The sequence below is a fragment of the Peromyscus californicus genome, unplaced genomic scaffold (assembly GCF_007827085.1).
Source record: "Peromyscus californicus insignis strain IS unplaced genomic scaffold, ASM782708v3 Scaffold_11__1_contigs__length_118956290, whole genome shotgun sequence".
In the NCBI taxonomy this organism is placed as follows: domain Eukaryota; kingdom Metazoa; phylum Chordata; class Mammalia; order Rodentia; family Cricetidae; genus Peromyscus; species Peromyscus californicus.
In genome coordinates this window covers 93,636,397-93,649,603 of record NW_026294402.1, presented here as the reverse complement: position 1 = coordinate 93,649,603, position 13,207 = coordinate 93,636,397, and the positions used below count along the sequence as shown (strand labels likewise).

Sequence of the window (13,207 nt, the reverse complement as noted above, 5' to 3'; positions counted from 1 at the left end):
ATAAGGACCATTAATTCAATGATCAAATCCATATACTCCCATATTGAAAGTAAGGAAGGGAATCCAACAAGTGGAGATTAGTTCAAGATCTTAGACTCATCAATGGAGCAGTTGCTCCTCTTTACGCAGTAATTCCCAACCCCTATACTCTTCTAATTCAGATTCCTCCCTGCACCATTCACAACTTTTATTAGTAAACATGCTTTACTTTGTATTCCCATGCACACCAGCAGCCAACCTCCCTCTGCCTTTGAGGACCCTGCCTGAAGGGCTAGACAGGTCACACAGACTATGCTCCTACAAAGGTTTCTGGATGGGCCACACTTTTTTGGGCCAGTCCTCTTCCAAGATTTAATGGAATGGGCTCATACTGGTGGGCCATACTGTTCCAATACTTAGATGATCTTCTTTACAGGTTCTCCAAGGAGACTATCTCTTGGATTTCAGAACCTTTAACCTTCTTGCTGAAAGAGGCTACAAGTGGCATGGGATAAGGCACAAGTATATGGGACCAGAGTTTCTTATCCTGGTCATGTCCTAGCAGAAGGAACCTGAGTCCTGGGGCTAGAACAAATCTGACCTATCCTGGCCTTCCCATTTCCCAAGACTCTAAAATAATTGAGGGCCTTCCTAGGAGTCACAGGATATTATATGGTTTGGATCCTAGGATTCAGTGAATTGGCCATGTCTCTCTTTCAAAAAGTTTCAAGAAAACTCAAATCCAAGGCTACACTCAGACTGAATGGACCTCTGAATCTTTTCCAAAGAAATGAGGTCTTAACTGGAGCACCAGCTCTGGGACTTCTCACCCGACTAGACTTTAGGGTCTATGTAATAAAAGGAGACAGCATTTGGGGCAACAACACAATTTCTACGTCCCTCACCCTAGCCAGCAGGACACATTAAGAACTACAAAGTGCCAATAGATGGCCTAGCTCTCTTCAGGTTGTAGCCTCAGTAGGACTTCTAAGCACCAAGGCTCAAAAGTTTATCTTTAGATGTCCCCACATAGTCTATACTCTGAATGAACTGGGGCATTTCAATTCTAAAGAGAACGAACACAGGGCTTTTTGATAGCTGTCATACCCAGTCCTTGTGGTGAACAGATCAGATATTATTCTTAGGATCTGCAAAAAAAAAAAAAAAAAAAAAAAAAAAAAAAAAAAAAAAAAAAGCTTAACTCTGTCAATTTTCCTGCCAGAAGGGGAAGGGAATCACTTCATTCAAGCAAAGAAGTCCTAACAGAAAGCTATGCAGCCCAGCTGATCTCACAGATCAACCTTTACAAAATCCTGGCTTGGTACTCTATACAGATGGGAGTTCTAGTACTAAAGATATGCAGGGTATACAACAGCTACTGGTTTTGGCACCCTTACTCAGAATGACGGCCCCAGAACTTTGGTGCTCAACTTGCTGAATTGATAGCCCTTACCAAAGCATTAGAATTAACAAAAGGAAGAGAGTAAGTATGTATACGGACTCCAAGTCCTTTCCCAACTCTTCATGCCCATACAATATGGAAAGAAAGGGGGACTACTGAAGACAGAAGAAAACCCCACCAGACATTCTCAAAGAGAACCTTAAGCTTCCTGGTACAATCCTCTTGCCCTCCCTGCTATCTGTGTACAAATTACTATACTAGGCATCAAATAGGAGAGGACTATATGGCTAAAGAGAATGGGGTGGGGGGGGGCAGATTCAAAAGCCAAGAGAGCTGCACTGAGTCATGGGGAATGCCCTGTTCTTTGGGAGGAATCTCTGCTACCTCCTAAAAGATCCAAATATTCCGCTGAGGAAACAGCCTTTGGTTGTCATTTTAACTAAAGATGGTGGCTCTCTTCTACTGACCAGTTACCATTACCAAAATCTCTTCGATAGAAAGTTTAAAAATCCCTTTAGTAGATGTTATCACTTAGGAAGGAAAACACTTTTCTAGCCAGAGGTGTTTTAGGCCAGGGTCTCAAGGAGGTAATCCAACAGGTGGCACAAGGATGTGAAATATGCCAAAAGATTAACCCATCAAACAGGCACCTTCAGTTCCCAGGGACCCAAAGACAAGGACTCTATCTGGGAGAGGACTAGCAATTTTACTTCATTCAAATGCCAAGAGGACCTAATTCTAAGTCCTTTTAATTTTAGTGAATACCTTCATGGGCTGGATAGGCTTTTCCATGCAAAACACACAGGGCATCAGACGTGGTTAAGATTTTACTTATAGAAATAATCTCTTGATTTGGGCTTTCTAAATGCCTCCAAAAACAACAGATCTGCCTTCAGGGCAGAAGTCACTGAAAGCCTAACTTAAAACTTTAGAATTCCGTTTCACCTACATTGTACCTAGTGTCTTCAATTGTCAGACGAGCTGGAGAGGCTAATGAACTCTTAAAGAGGCATTTGTTTAAAGAAGCTCATCCAGGAAACCAGATCTCCTCAGACTAAATTACCCCTAGCTTTAATCAGGCTTAGAAACATCCCTAACTACCAAAGCCAAACCCTCTTTGAGGTACTATATGGCAGGCCATTCTTACCAGTGCTTTGGTGCTGAACCCAGAAATGGCCAGGCTAATTTCCCATGTTATCCAATTAGCAAAATCCCAGAAAATACTGTCAAGAACTTCAAGCTGGGTTCTCTCAAGAGAAACAACAGAGATCCCCCTTCTACCCTGGGGACTTAGTTAAAACTCCTGATGACAATGGATGTCTCGCTCACCCATATCCTGTTATTCTATCCTCATCTATGAACAGCAGGACAGACGCATGGATCCCTCACATGAGTCTCAAGCCTTAGACTGCCTCTCCTGATACTTCTAAGCTAGCAGTGGATCCTGAGACCAAGACTACCTCATTCCAGTTACTCCTGAGAGCCACTGGGGGACCTTAAGCTGCTCTTCAAACAATCACCTAACTAAAGATAAACTCATTTGAGTGCAAACCAGCAGAACGTACAGGTACACTGTTGCTGTAGTTTCTCATTTGTATCGCACTGGTCTTGTTGCACCTGCCTTAGTTTGTGGTGTCACTTGTCCCATAATTCGGGATGACTCCTAAAATCACTCTGCTTTACTTCCAGATGATTTTTTAACTACTCTAACACCCACCTATGACCAACCATGCCAAGGTTCTGGGGCTAGCTATCATGTATGTTTCCCTTATCAATGACCTTATCTGAGATACAATGGATGCTCCTCCTCACCACCTTCATTATAATGCTCTTAATCTTACTTAATACATATTTTAGATGCCACCACAAATACCATGAACATAGGACAACAAAAGAAAGCTATCATCACCAGGAACTAAAACAAAGGCTGATCCACCACCACATGGAACTTTCTGCTATGGGCTCCTAGACAGGCCTCCTCTGGAGGGACCCTGACTGCTGTTTTATAACTCTGCCCATTCTGTCAGCTGGAAGCAGCAATGACCAATCCCCTCCTGAGAACAGGTAATGAAAGAAAGTAGGAGTTAGGGAGTTCCCTTGTTAGGTAGACAGTGAGGGAAGAGGAGCCCTGGATAATGTAAATTGGCATATCCTAAAATGGATGTTGGATATCGTAGAGGAGGGGCCACAGCCAAAAATTAACTTTTCTATTCCAGCATGCCTCACATCAGAGAACAGGTACTTGTGAAGACATGTGCAGAGAGTATAAGGTACATGGACAACGTCTCAATACAATACCTTGTGGATCCAGAGCCCCAACTAATGGAAGCCCATCACCCAATTCCTGAGCTGAAAACCATCATGTGTTGTCAGAGACTTCCAGGCAAACTGGTAATGGAGGTGCTGATTGACTCAACACAAAAGAGCAAGCACTACCAACGATAACCTGCAGACTCCAGACTCCAGACTCCAGGACCTCTCCTTTGGAAGAGTCTGTTCTCACCTGCTACTTTTGCTTTGATTAAAACATTAGCTCCGCTACACTTTGAATCCTTTAACACCTTTCAATTATTTAATTGGTGGAAGAACTCTACCTCTACACACCATAATAAGGTGTGTGGTGCTTCTGCACACTGAACCCATCCCTCTGGCCTTACTATCACCATCATTACTACTGTATTTATGCTGTACTGAAATTGTCGTATTTATCTAGTCTTTCATGATCATCCTCCCTTCATGCCATCTCTACAAGGTCAAGGACCTTTTTTATTTGGCATTGTAACTCCAATGTCTAGAATACCACATAGATACTAGGAAGTACTCCTGGGAAGCCAGATCACCAAGCAACAGGAGGAAAGGATATTCACTGAATAAATGTAACCTTTCCAAACCTTCCCCTAGACTTCTGTTTAAGTTTTTCTCCTCAACCTTAATGTAAATAGATACACGATGACTCTCTCCTTGCCCTTGTTTGCCTTTTCACTGTGACAGTGTACCATGAGGAGCAGAAAGAGCAGCCATCACTGGAAATGAAACTGAAACAATATACACTAATAACACAGGTGAATTAGTATATTTAATGCAGATACTAACAGCTTTCAAAATAATCCATCCCAAAGCTTCACAAATTACTTTAAGTCCTAGTCTTTTGAATCAAAGAATACATAGATAATCTTAAGGAAATAGAATCACTACTTGAAGTCATTTTGAAATACCCCCGAGACCTCACTTTTCAAAGCAGGGGAAAGGAGTTAAAGATGGTAGATAGGGCCAGGCAGTGGTGGTGGCGCATGCCTTTAATCCCAGCACTTGGGAGGCAGAGCCAAGTGGATCTCTGTGAGTTCGACGCCAGCCTGGTCTACAGATCGAGATCCAGGAAAGGCACCAAAACTATACAGAGAAACCCTGTCTCAAAAAACAAACAAAACAACAACAACAACAAAAAGATGGTAGATAGGTTGGTACACTGTGTGTTTTCTGGCACTTTTAGTTTTTAAGTAACAAAACTTACTAAGATTTTTCAGATCATGCTGGCGAGGCACCTCAGTGGTATAGCATTTACCCTAGCATGCTCAAGGCCCTAAGTTCAATTCTTAGCACAAAAATCAGCATAAAAATTTTCATATTGTGACTAGCTCTAATAAATAGGATCTGCTATCTGCAATTTCTTCCACTTCTAGCGTTAATTTTCTATTGCAATCTTTTTCTTTTCTTTTCTTCCTATTATTTCTTTATTCAATTGAGGTGAATATAAAGCCAAGTCCAGGCCCAGAAAGACAAATGTTGTATGTTCTGTCTCATATGCAGTTCCTAACTTCAAATCTTTTGTGTATTTAACTTGAAATGTAAGTGAAAGCCAGAAAACTAGAAAGGTGCCTTTTGAAGGAAACACATTAATGGAAAGAGGACAGTAGATCATAGGTGAAATGAAAGTAGAGAGGTGGAATAATGGGGGTACACAGGCTTAATCAGGGAGGGGCACACATATGGGAGTGACAAGGAGCTAGAGAGGAAGGCTGACCCAAGGAAAGGGTACATGAAAACACATATGGAAGTCTACTGTCTTACAACCCAGTTTTTAAAATTGGAGGGACAAAAGAATTATACGTGAAATAAAAGAAGAGGGGAATTACTGAGTGTTAAGGGGTCAGGTGGGGATAGAGATAGGGTTAAAGAGAAAACAAGTTAATTAAAACTAAAGCTGTATGAAAAAGCCTTTTTGGAAGCCTACTAGCTGGTTTGAAATTACAACTTAAAAATTTTTTAAATGAAAATACCCTGCATGGGTGGACCATGCCACTCTTGGAATACATGGGTGTATTCTTGGAAGATATGGGATACTTTCTAGGAATTAATGGTCAGGGAGGCCCTAGAGGCCTCCAAAACAACACAGGCTACGCTCATAGCCCCTGGTTACTCACCAAACTATTTGGCAAGATCCAAAAACCCTCCTGCTGAAGACACAATACACTTTGGCTACAGGACATACAGAAAAAGCTCAGACCAACCAGGAAACTTCCTAATGCAGGCTAGCTTTCATAGAGCCAGAGGAGCTATGTAGGCTTCTGAAAAAGAGAAGACGTCAGTGCTAACCAGTGCTGGGCCTTGAATGCTGCAGCACTGACCTACCAGGGAAGATAAGTCTGCTGGTTCAAGAGTGGCATGGGATAACGGCTTCCTGGTTGGATTTGAGGCCTGTTCCACAAGAGGTAACTTCATGCCTGGTACTTTAATCCTTATCAAAAGTCCATGACTCAGGAGTCGTAGGCCTTAGGGCAGAGCCTGCCGTTGTTATCTTGATAAATGATCTTGCTATCAAAATGCTGTCTAGATATCTATGTTTATACCTATAAAACTGGGATGCGTTCAGCTTTGATCAAAGTAGTTTCTTCTGGCAGTTGGCAGCAGTCAATGAAGAGAAACATAACTGGCCAAAGTTCTGAGAACAAGAGACTGAATGCCCAGCCCTATCACACACTTCCACACTCCAGGAACAAGGCACAAAGAATGGAAGAGCCAGGCGATGATGGAGGGAGGGGTGCTGTGAAATTCTGTATTCTGGACGTGATCAGTCAGGAACTCACAGCACCTGCGATTATAAAATTAAGCCAGACAAGAGTCCAGCATAGACAAGCTAGAGGATCTCCAGGCCCCACCTCTTACTGCTACTGGTAGTTAGGATTCTGGGGGAGAGACTCATTCCTTTTGAGGATGTGGACAACAACAAGATCCCATGCTTCAGTGGACAAACTAAACCCATGCCCATATAGGTAGCACCAACTGGACTTAGCAGGTTGTTTTTTTGTTTGTTTGTTTTGTTTTGTTTTTTAAAGCACAAAGTTAGTTGGGGGACATATGAAGGAGAAGGGACTTGTAAAGGGGGAATGATGTATATGATTGTATTTCAATATCTGAATGCATGAAATTCTCAAGGATATATAACATAAAAATAAAGCCAAACCCAAATTGCTTTTAAACTGTTAGAATCAGAAATATCCCTTTCTATTGTTTATGTTTGTTTTTTTGAGACAGAGCATTGCTACATAGCCCAGGCTAGCCTCATATTTGTGGTCCTCCTGCCCGGCCTCTACAGTGCTGGAATTTATGGGTTCATGCCAGCATGCCTGGCTCAGAAATACTTATAATTATCACATCTCTCATTGGTCTGGCAATTCCAAGCCAAGGCTGCTTTATTATAATACACAACGGCGCACAGATATAAAAACAATTAAGAAAATACAGGACCCAACTATAAGCTATAACTTTGACAAAATGTAATTACTTGATGCTTTTCTTAAGGGCTTTTTCCAGTTTCTTCACCTGCTGTTTATAAAGTCTTAATTCATGTTCTGTGGGCCTGTAAAGAAGAAATCATGATAAATACATTAAATTTATTGAAAAGGATAAAAATATTTAGCAAACAAAAAATAAATCTTGTTGTGTTATCAATAAACATTAAAATTATTTTTAAATTAAATTTTATGCGTATAGGTGTTTTGCCTGCATACATATATATGTGTGCCTGGTGCCTGTGGATGCCAGAAGGCAGCAATGGATCCCCAGGAACTGGAGTCCAGATGTTTGTGACCCACCATGTGGGTTCTGGGAATCAAACCCTGTTCCTCTGGAAAATAGCCAATGCTCTTATCTATTGAGCCATCTCCCCAGCCCCTTATTAAAATCCTTAATTCTTAGGTGTTTACTAGGCATTTTGATTTATTCTGTATAATTTCATATTTAAAGTCTTTATTCACTTTTGTGCTAATATGTAACTTGTTTCTGGTGAATACATCATCCTCTGTAATGGCTGGTTTCTATCAACTTGACACAAACCTAGACATATCTGGGAAGATGGAATCTTTTTTAAAAATAATTTATTTTTATTTGCATTGGTATTTATTTTGCTTACATGCATGCCTGGGTGAGGGTGTCAGATCTTGGAGTTACAGACAGTTTTTAGCTGCCATGTGGGTGTTGGAAACTGAACCCGGGTATTGGCATGCTGCAGGCATGTCTCAAGAAGAGATCCTGTCTCCAAAAAAAAGGTGGGCAGATCCCGAGGAATGACATTTGAGGCTGACCTCTAGTTTCCACATGCATGAGCACAGACACGCACACCTAACTGCACACACATTTGTACCCACACACATAAACACACAAACACAAGAAAACCCTGAATCTCCTCAAAGTTCTTACCCAGTTTTACCCTCAGCATGGACTCCTATTTTCTCATTTCCTTTGCTTGCCTAAGGATTCCTATTCCCTTCATCATTTGCCATGAAACACAACTAACCAAAGGGAATACAGGAGTGTCAAGTACTTGGGTGGAGTTTTTGAGTAAGAGGGCAAGAACGACTCCTCCCATATTCTACAAGGTAAAGAAAAATGAACTTCTCTCACCTGTTTTCCAGATCTTTTTGGAGGCTCAGCTTCTCACCTAACAGTGTGTCAATCTTGGATTTTGATTCCTTGAGTTGATTCTGTAATGACTGCAATGCAATTCACAGTAAAATAAGTAACTCTCCTAGGGGATTTATAAGATGCTTTATAAGAAGGTATTTATCAGTTCTCTGGTCTCCATACCATCAGAAGGCTTTTATAACTTGGTGAGGCATCCAGGTTCCTGTAGTCTTTTTCTTCTGACTGACTGTCATCCTCCTTACACTGCCTGTGGGAAGACAAACACACTGCATCTTATGGAAATACACCCTTCAAGAAAACATCAGCTAGCAAATATTAAGCCAATCTAGTAAGTCCTTAATAACTTAAATGTGAATTTAAAAATCCCAATTTCCTACTTGGTCTACAGCAAATAGTATCACAGCACAGCACTACCTAATCTTAAGAGTGTTCTGTTACTAACTCTTACTTAGAATGTGTGAGGACCAGAAAACTTTGTCATGGGACACAAAGGCGATGAAAAACACTTGTTGAATGAACAAACAAAACACAAATAGAACACTCTAGGTCTTTAAAAAAAAAATACACTGTGTGCATATGGTTTATTCCTTTTAGTACTTTCAATTCATTAAAAAAAATTTTCAAGAAAAAGTGTAGAGTGTAATTGGGTAACAATACACAGCGCACAGCACACCTCACCTACCCTGTGCTTCTTACATTATTTAACATTCCTAAATACATCTACCCTTCCTGCCAGTGTATTCATCTAACCAAAAAATCCTTTATCTTATCTGTTTTTGAAAACTCCACAGTCTATATGCAAATCTTACCCGTTCCTCTACCTTTCACCACTCTCTCCTTTTGCCACACATACACTGTCACACCTGCCTCACAATTATAGTACACACCACTACACCTCACATGTATTTACATGAGTACCAATATACATCTTCCCAAGTACACTATCAGGACAGGGTCTCACTCTAATTCAAGCCAGCTGGGGATGCACTATGTAGCCCAGGCTGGCTTCAAACTTGTGGCTATCCTGTTTCCTTTACTTCCTCAACGTTCCAACTACTCTACAGGGAGCTAGGATACAGGCATGAACTACCACACCCAGCTATATGCCAATTTTTCACTGACATTCTATCTTTGGTGTATTAAATTTGCATAACTAGGTTTTACTCTGCTCCACAGCCAATGTACTATGTCTATATATTTTAGGAATGTACTTACTATCCAGTGGCTAAATAACATAACGCTTCAACAAAATAAAAGGAAATGACACTTTTATTGTTTACCTAAGCAGTAAAATACAGTCTTATAGAGCTTTATTAAAAGAATTTCAGCATGAAGTTGTGAGGAAGATGTGAGGGGGGACCAAAATTTGTTGGGAAGAAATGGAGGGTAAATATTTCCAACATACACCATAGGCAAAAAAATAAAAAAATAAAATAAACACTGTATGTGTGGTGGTTTGAAAGAAAATGGCCCCCAAAGGGAGCCATTGTTATGGCCTTGATGGAGTAGATGTGACCTTATTGGAAGAAGTGTGTCAGTGTGAGGGTGGGCCTTTGAGTTCTCCTATGCGCAAAATACTCCCTGTGTCACAGTCTACTTCCTTTCCTGTTCTCTTCTGATCAAGATGTTACCAGCACCATGTCTGCCTGCACATCGCCATGCTCCCCACCATGATGATAATGGACTGAACCTCTGAAACTGTAAGTGAGCCACCCCAATTGAATGTTTTCCTTATGTCTCTTCACAGCGTCAGAAACCTTAAGACAGTATGGATATATGAAATTCTTGGAGGATAAAAAATACTATATTTGAAAAAGAATTTCATAATGATATACAGACTTCCAAAACATAATTTGTTCCTGGATAATATTCATCCTGAATTACTTTAAAATTATATTATTTATACCTTTGTGCATGGAATTTTCGAAGTTTAGATTCATAGTAATCAATTAGACAAAGCAATCTAGAAAACAAAAAATATGTTAAATTATTTTCAAAAGGTAGTATCAACTATTCTTTTATATAATTTCAAATTATAATGATAAAAGTAAGCACAGACTGGGAATAGAGAGATAGCTTAGCAGTTAAGAGAGCATACTCCAGGGCTGGAGAGATTGCTCAATAGTTAAGAACAATGGCTGCTCTTTCAGAGGACCCAAGTTTGATTTCTAGTACCTACATGGTAGCTTACATTCATGCATAACTCCATTCCAGGAGATCAAGCACTTTCTTATGGCCTCCACAGGGACCAGGCTCACATGTGGTACATACATATACATATAGGCAAAACACTCATACATAGAAAAAATTTTAAGATTTATTAGCCAGGTAGTGGTGGCACATGCCTTTAATCCCAGAACTTGTGAGGCAGAGGCAGGTGGATCTGCATGAATCTGAGGCCAGCCTGTTCTACAGAGCGAGTTCCAGGACAGCAAAGGCTACAACAAAGAAACCCTGTCTCGAGGAAAAAAAAAAAATTTACTTATTTATGTGTGTGTGTACAATTTGTGTTCAAGTGCACATGGAGGCCAGAAGAGGGCATCTGATCCCCTGGAGCTAGACAGTTGTGAATCATCATTTGGGTGCTGGAAATAGAACCCAGGTTCTCTGCAAGAACAGTAAGCACTCCCAACCTCTGAGTCATCCCGCCAGCCCTAAAACAAAAATAAAATAAAATAGAGTGTATACTGCTCTTGCAGAGGACCCAAGTTCAGTTCCCAGCACCTTCTATAACTCCAGCTCCAGAGGCTTCTAGTGCCTCTGGCAATACCTGCACTCACAAGCACATAAACTCAAAAAAATATAAACGCATTATTAAAAATAAAATCTTTTTAAAAAGTAAGTACAGATTATCTGGCAAACTTAAAATTTTTTCAATCATTCTTGCCAGAAACAAGTATTACATTAAGCCATATATATTAATTTATATTAATATATTTTTAAACATGTCTCAATTTTTTAAATACATACTCTTCCTGCTCCAATAATCCTACCTCTGGCAATTTGCCACAGAAATATCTGCCCAAGGCTCAGTGGTTAAGGGTACTGGTTGCTCTTACACAGGACCTGGGTTTGATTCCCAGCACCCACATGGCAGCTCACAACTGCCTGGAATTCTAGTTCCAGGGGACCCAACACCTTCTTCTGATCTCTGAAGTCTCCTGCATACATATGGTGCACATACATATACTCAGGTGTTCTCACGCTCTCTTTCTCTCCCCTCTCCTATTTCCTTCTCTCTCTTATACACACATACACACACACAAAACTGATACTTTTTTTAATTTGTTTATTTGGATTTTGTTTTTTAATTTATTTATAGGGTCTCACTATATGGCTCTGGCTGGTCTAGAACTCCAAGATCTACCTGCCTCTGCCTCTCAAGTGTTGAGATTAAAGGCATGTGCCACCATACCAATTCATGATTAATATTTTTAAAATATCTAAATTCATTCATTAAGGAGCTGGAAAGATGGTTCAGTGGTTAAGAGCATTGGTTGCTCTTTCAGAGGACACAGATTTGATTCTCAGCACCTACATGATGGCTCACAGCTGTCTGTAACTTCAGCTCCAGGGGTGTCTGATACCCTCTTCTGGCCACTGCAGATATGGCACCCTATCAGCACCAGACACATGTGGTGCACATACATACATGCAGGCACAACGCCCATACACATAAAATAAAATTTGAAGGTTAGGGCTAGAGAGATGGCTCAGTGGTTAAGAACACATACTGCTCTTCCTGAGTACCTGAGTTCAATTCCCAGCACCTACATCAGGTGGCTTACAACTGCCTGTAACCCCAGCTCCAGGGGGTTCTCACATCTCTGACCTCTGTGGGCACTTGCATTCATGTGCACATACTCCCCCCCCACACACACATATATACACACATAATTAAAATAATAAAATCTTTAAAATGAAAAAAATTTAAGTTTAGCTGGGCATGGTAGTGCATGCCTTTAATCTCAGCACATGGGAGGCAGAGGTAGTCAGAGCTCTGTGAGTTCCTGGCCAGCCTGTTCTACAGAATGAGTTCCAGGACAACCAGAACTATTACACAGAGAAACCCTGTCTTGAAAAATCAAATAAATATATAAATAAATTCCTCAAAATACTCTAAGAAAAAATTACATTTATACACACACACGTGAACTGGAAAAAAAAAATCAAAAGAAAATGAGACTTCTCTAGCAAAAGATATAAGCACTGTCAAGATAAAATCAGCTGAAAAATAATCAATCTAGTTCTATTATCATCCTATGTACTGGGCATTACTGTTTATCCAAGACTGTGTGAGGAACTCTCTTGCAGAGATAGGCAAACACTCTGTTTTGAGTGACAACACGCTCTTCTTCCTCTTTGGTTAATCTGTAGATATCCTTCTGCAAAGAAGCAATGGTCTCTTCTTGCTCCATTCGTTTTTTCTTATAGTGCTGGCATTTCATCTGTAAGCAAATTGTAAACTCATAATTATATTTATACATGTAGGACATACTGTTCTATTATTATCCATGTCACCATCTCCACTGAGTTGTTTCATTCAATAATCTCATCAAGGCTGTTTAAAAACTGATGCAAGGAATATCAATATGTCACAAATGTGAAGAACCTATAAAATGAGGAAACTATGACAACTATATGCATTCAAGATTTCATAACAAATAAAGATTTTAAGAATCTCTATAAAGTAATGTGATTTTCTATTTCAATGGTTTTATGAAACCAGGTTTCTACATAGCCCAGGCTGGCTTCCAGCTTGTGATCCTATTTTATCAGCCACCTAATTGTTGAAGTTACAGCTGTGGACTACCATGCCTACCTTATATTTAAGTTGAGATAAAAATAATAATCAAGAGAATTATATATTATAAATATTTTAAAAGAACCATAAAGCAGCTGGAC

At 40.1% G+C, this 13,207-nt stretch overlaps 1 protein-coding gene across 3 annotated transcripts in view; it reads right to left on the bottom strand.

Moving 5' to 3' along the window:
• Positions 1 to 13,207, bottom strand: part of Cep70 (centrosomal protein 70) — a 60,898-nt gene that overhangs the window by 19,849 nt on the left and 27,842 nt on the right. For all 3 annotated transcript variants that reach the window (XM_052717848.1, XM_052717866.1, XM_052717857.1), the window contains 5 exons: positions 12,581 to 12,750; positions 10,209 to 10,265; positions 8,465 to 8,549; positions 8,282 to 8,370; positions 7,164 to 7,238 (listed from right to left, as the gene is read on the bottom strand). In XM_052717848.1, coding sequence (XP_052573808.1) covers positions 7,164 to 7,238; positions 8,282 to 8,370; positions 8,465 to 8,549; positions 10,209 to 10,265; positions 12,581 to 12,750 — 476 coding nt within the window. The remainder of the gene's footprint in view (positions 1 to 7,163; positions 7,239 to 8,281; positions 8,371 to 8,464; positions 8,550 to 10,208; positions 10,266 to 12,580; positions 12,751 to 13,207) is intronic.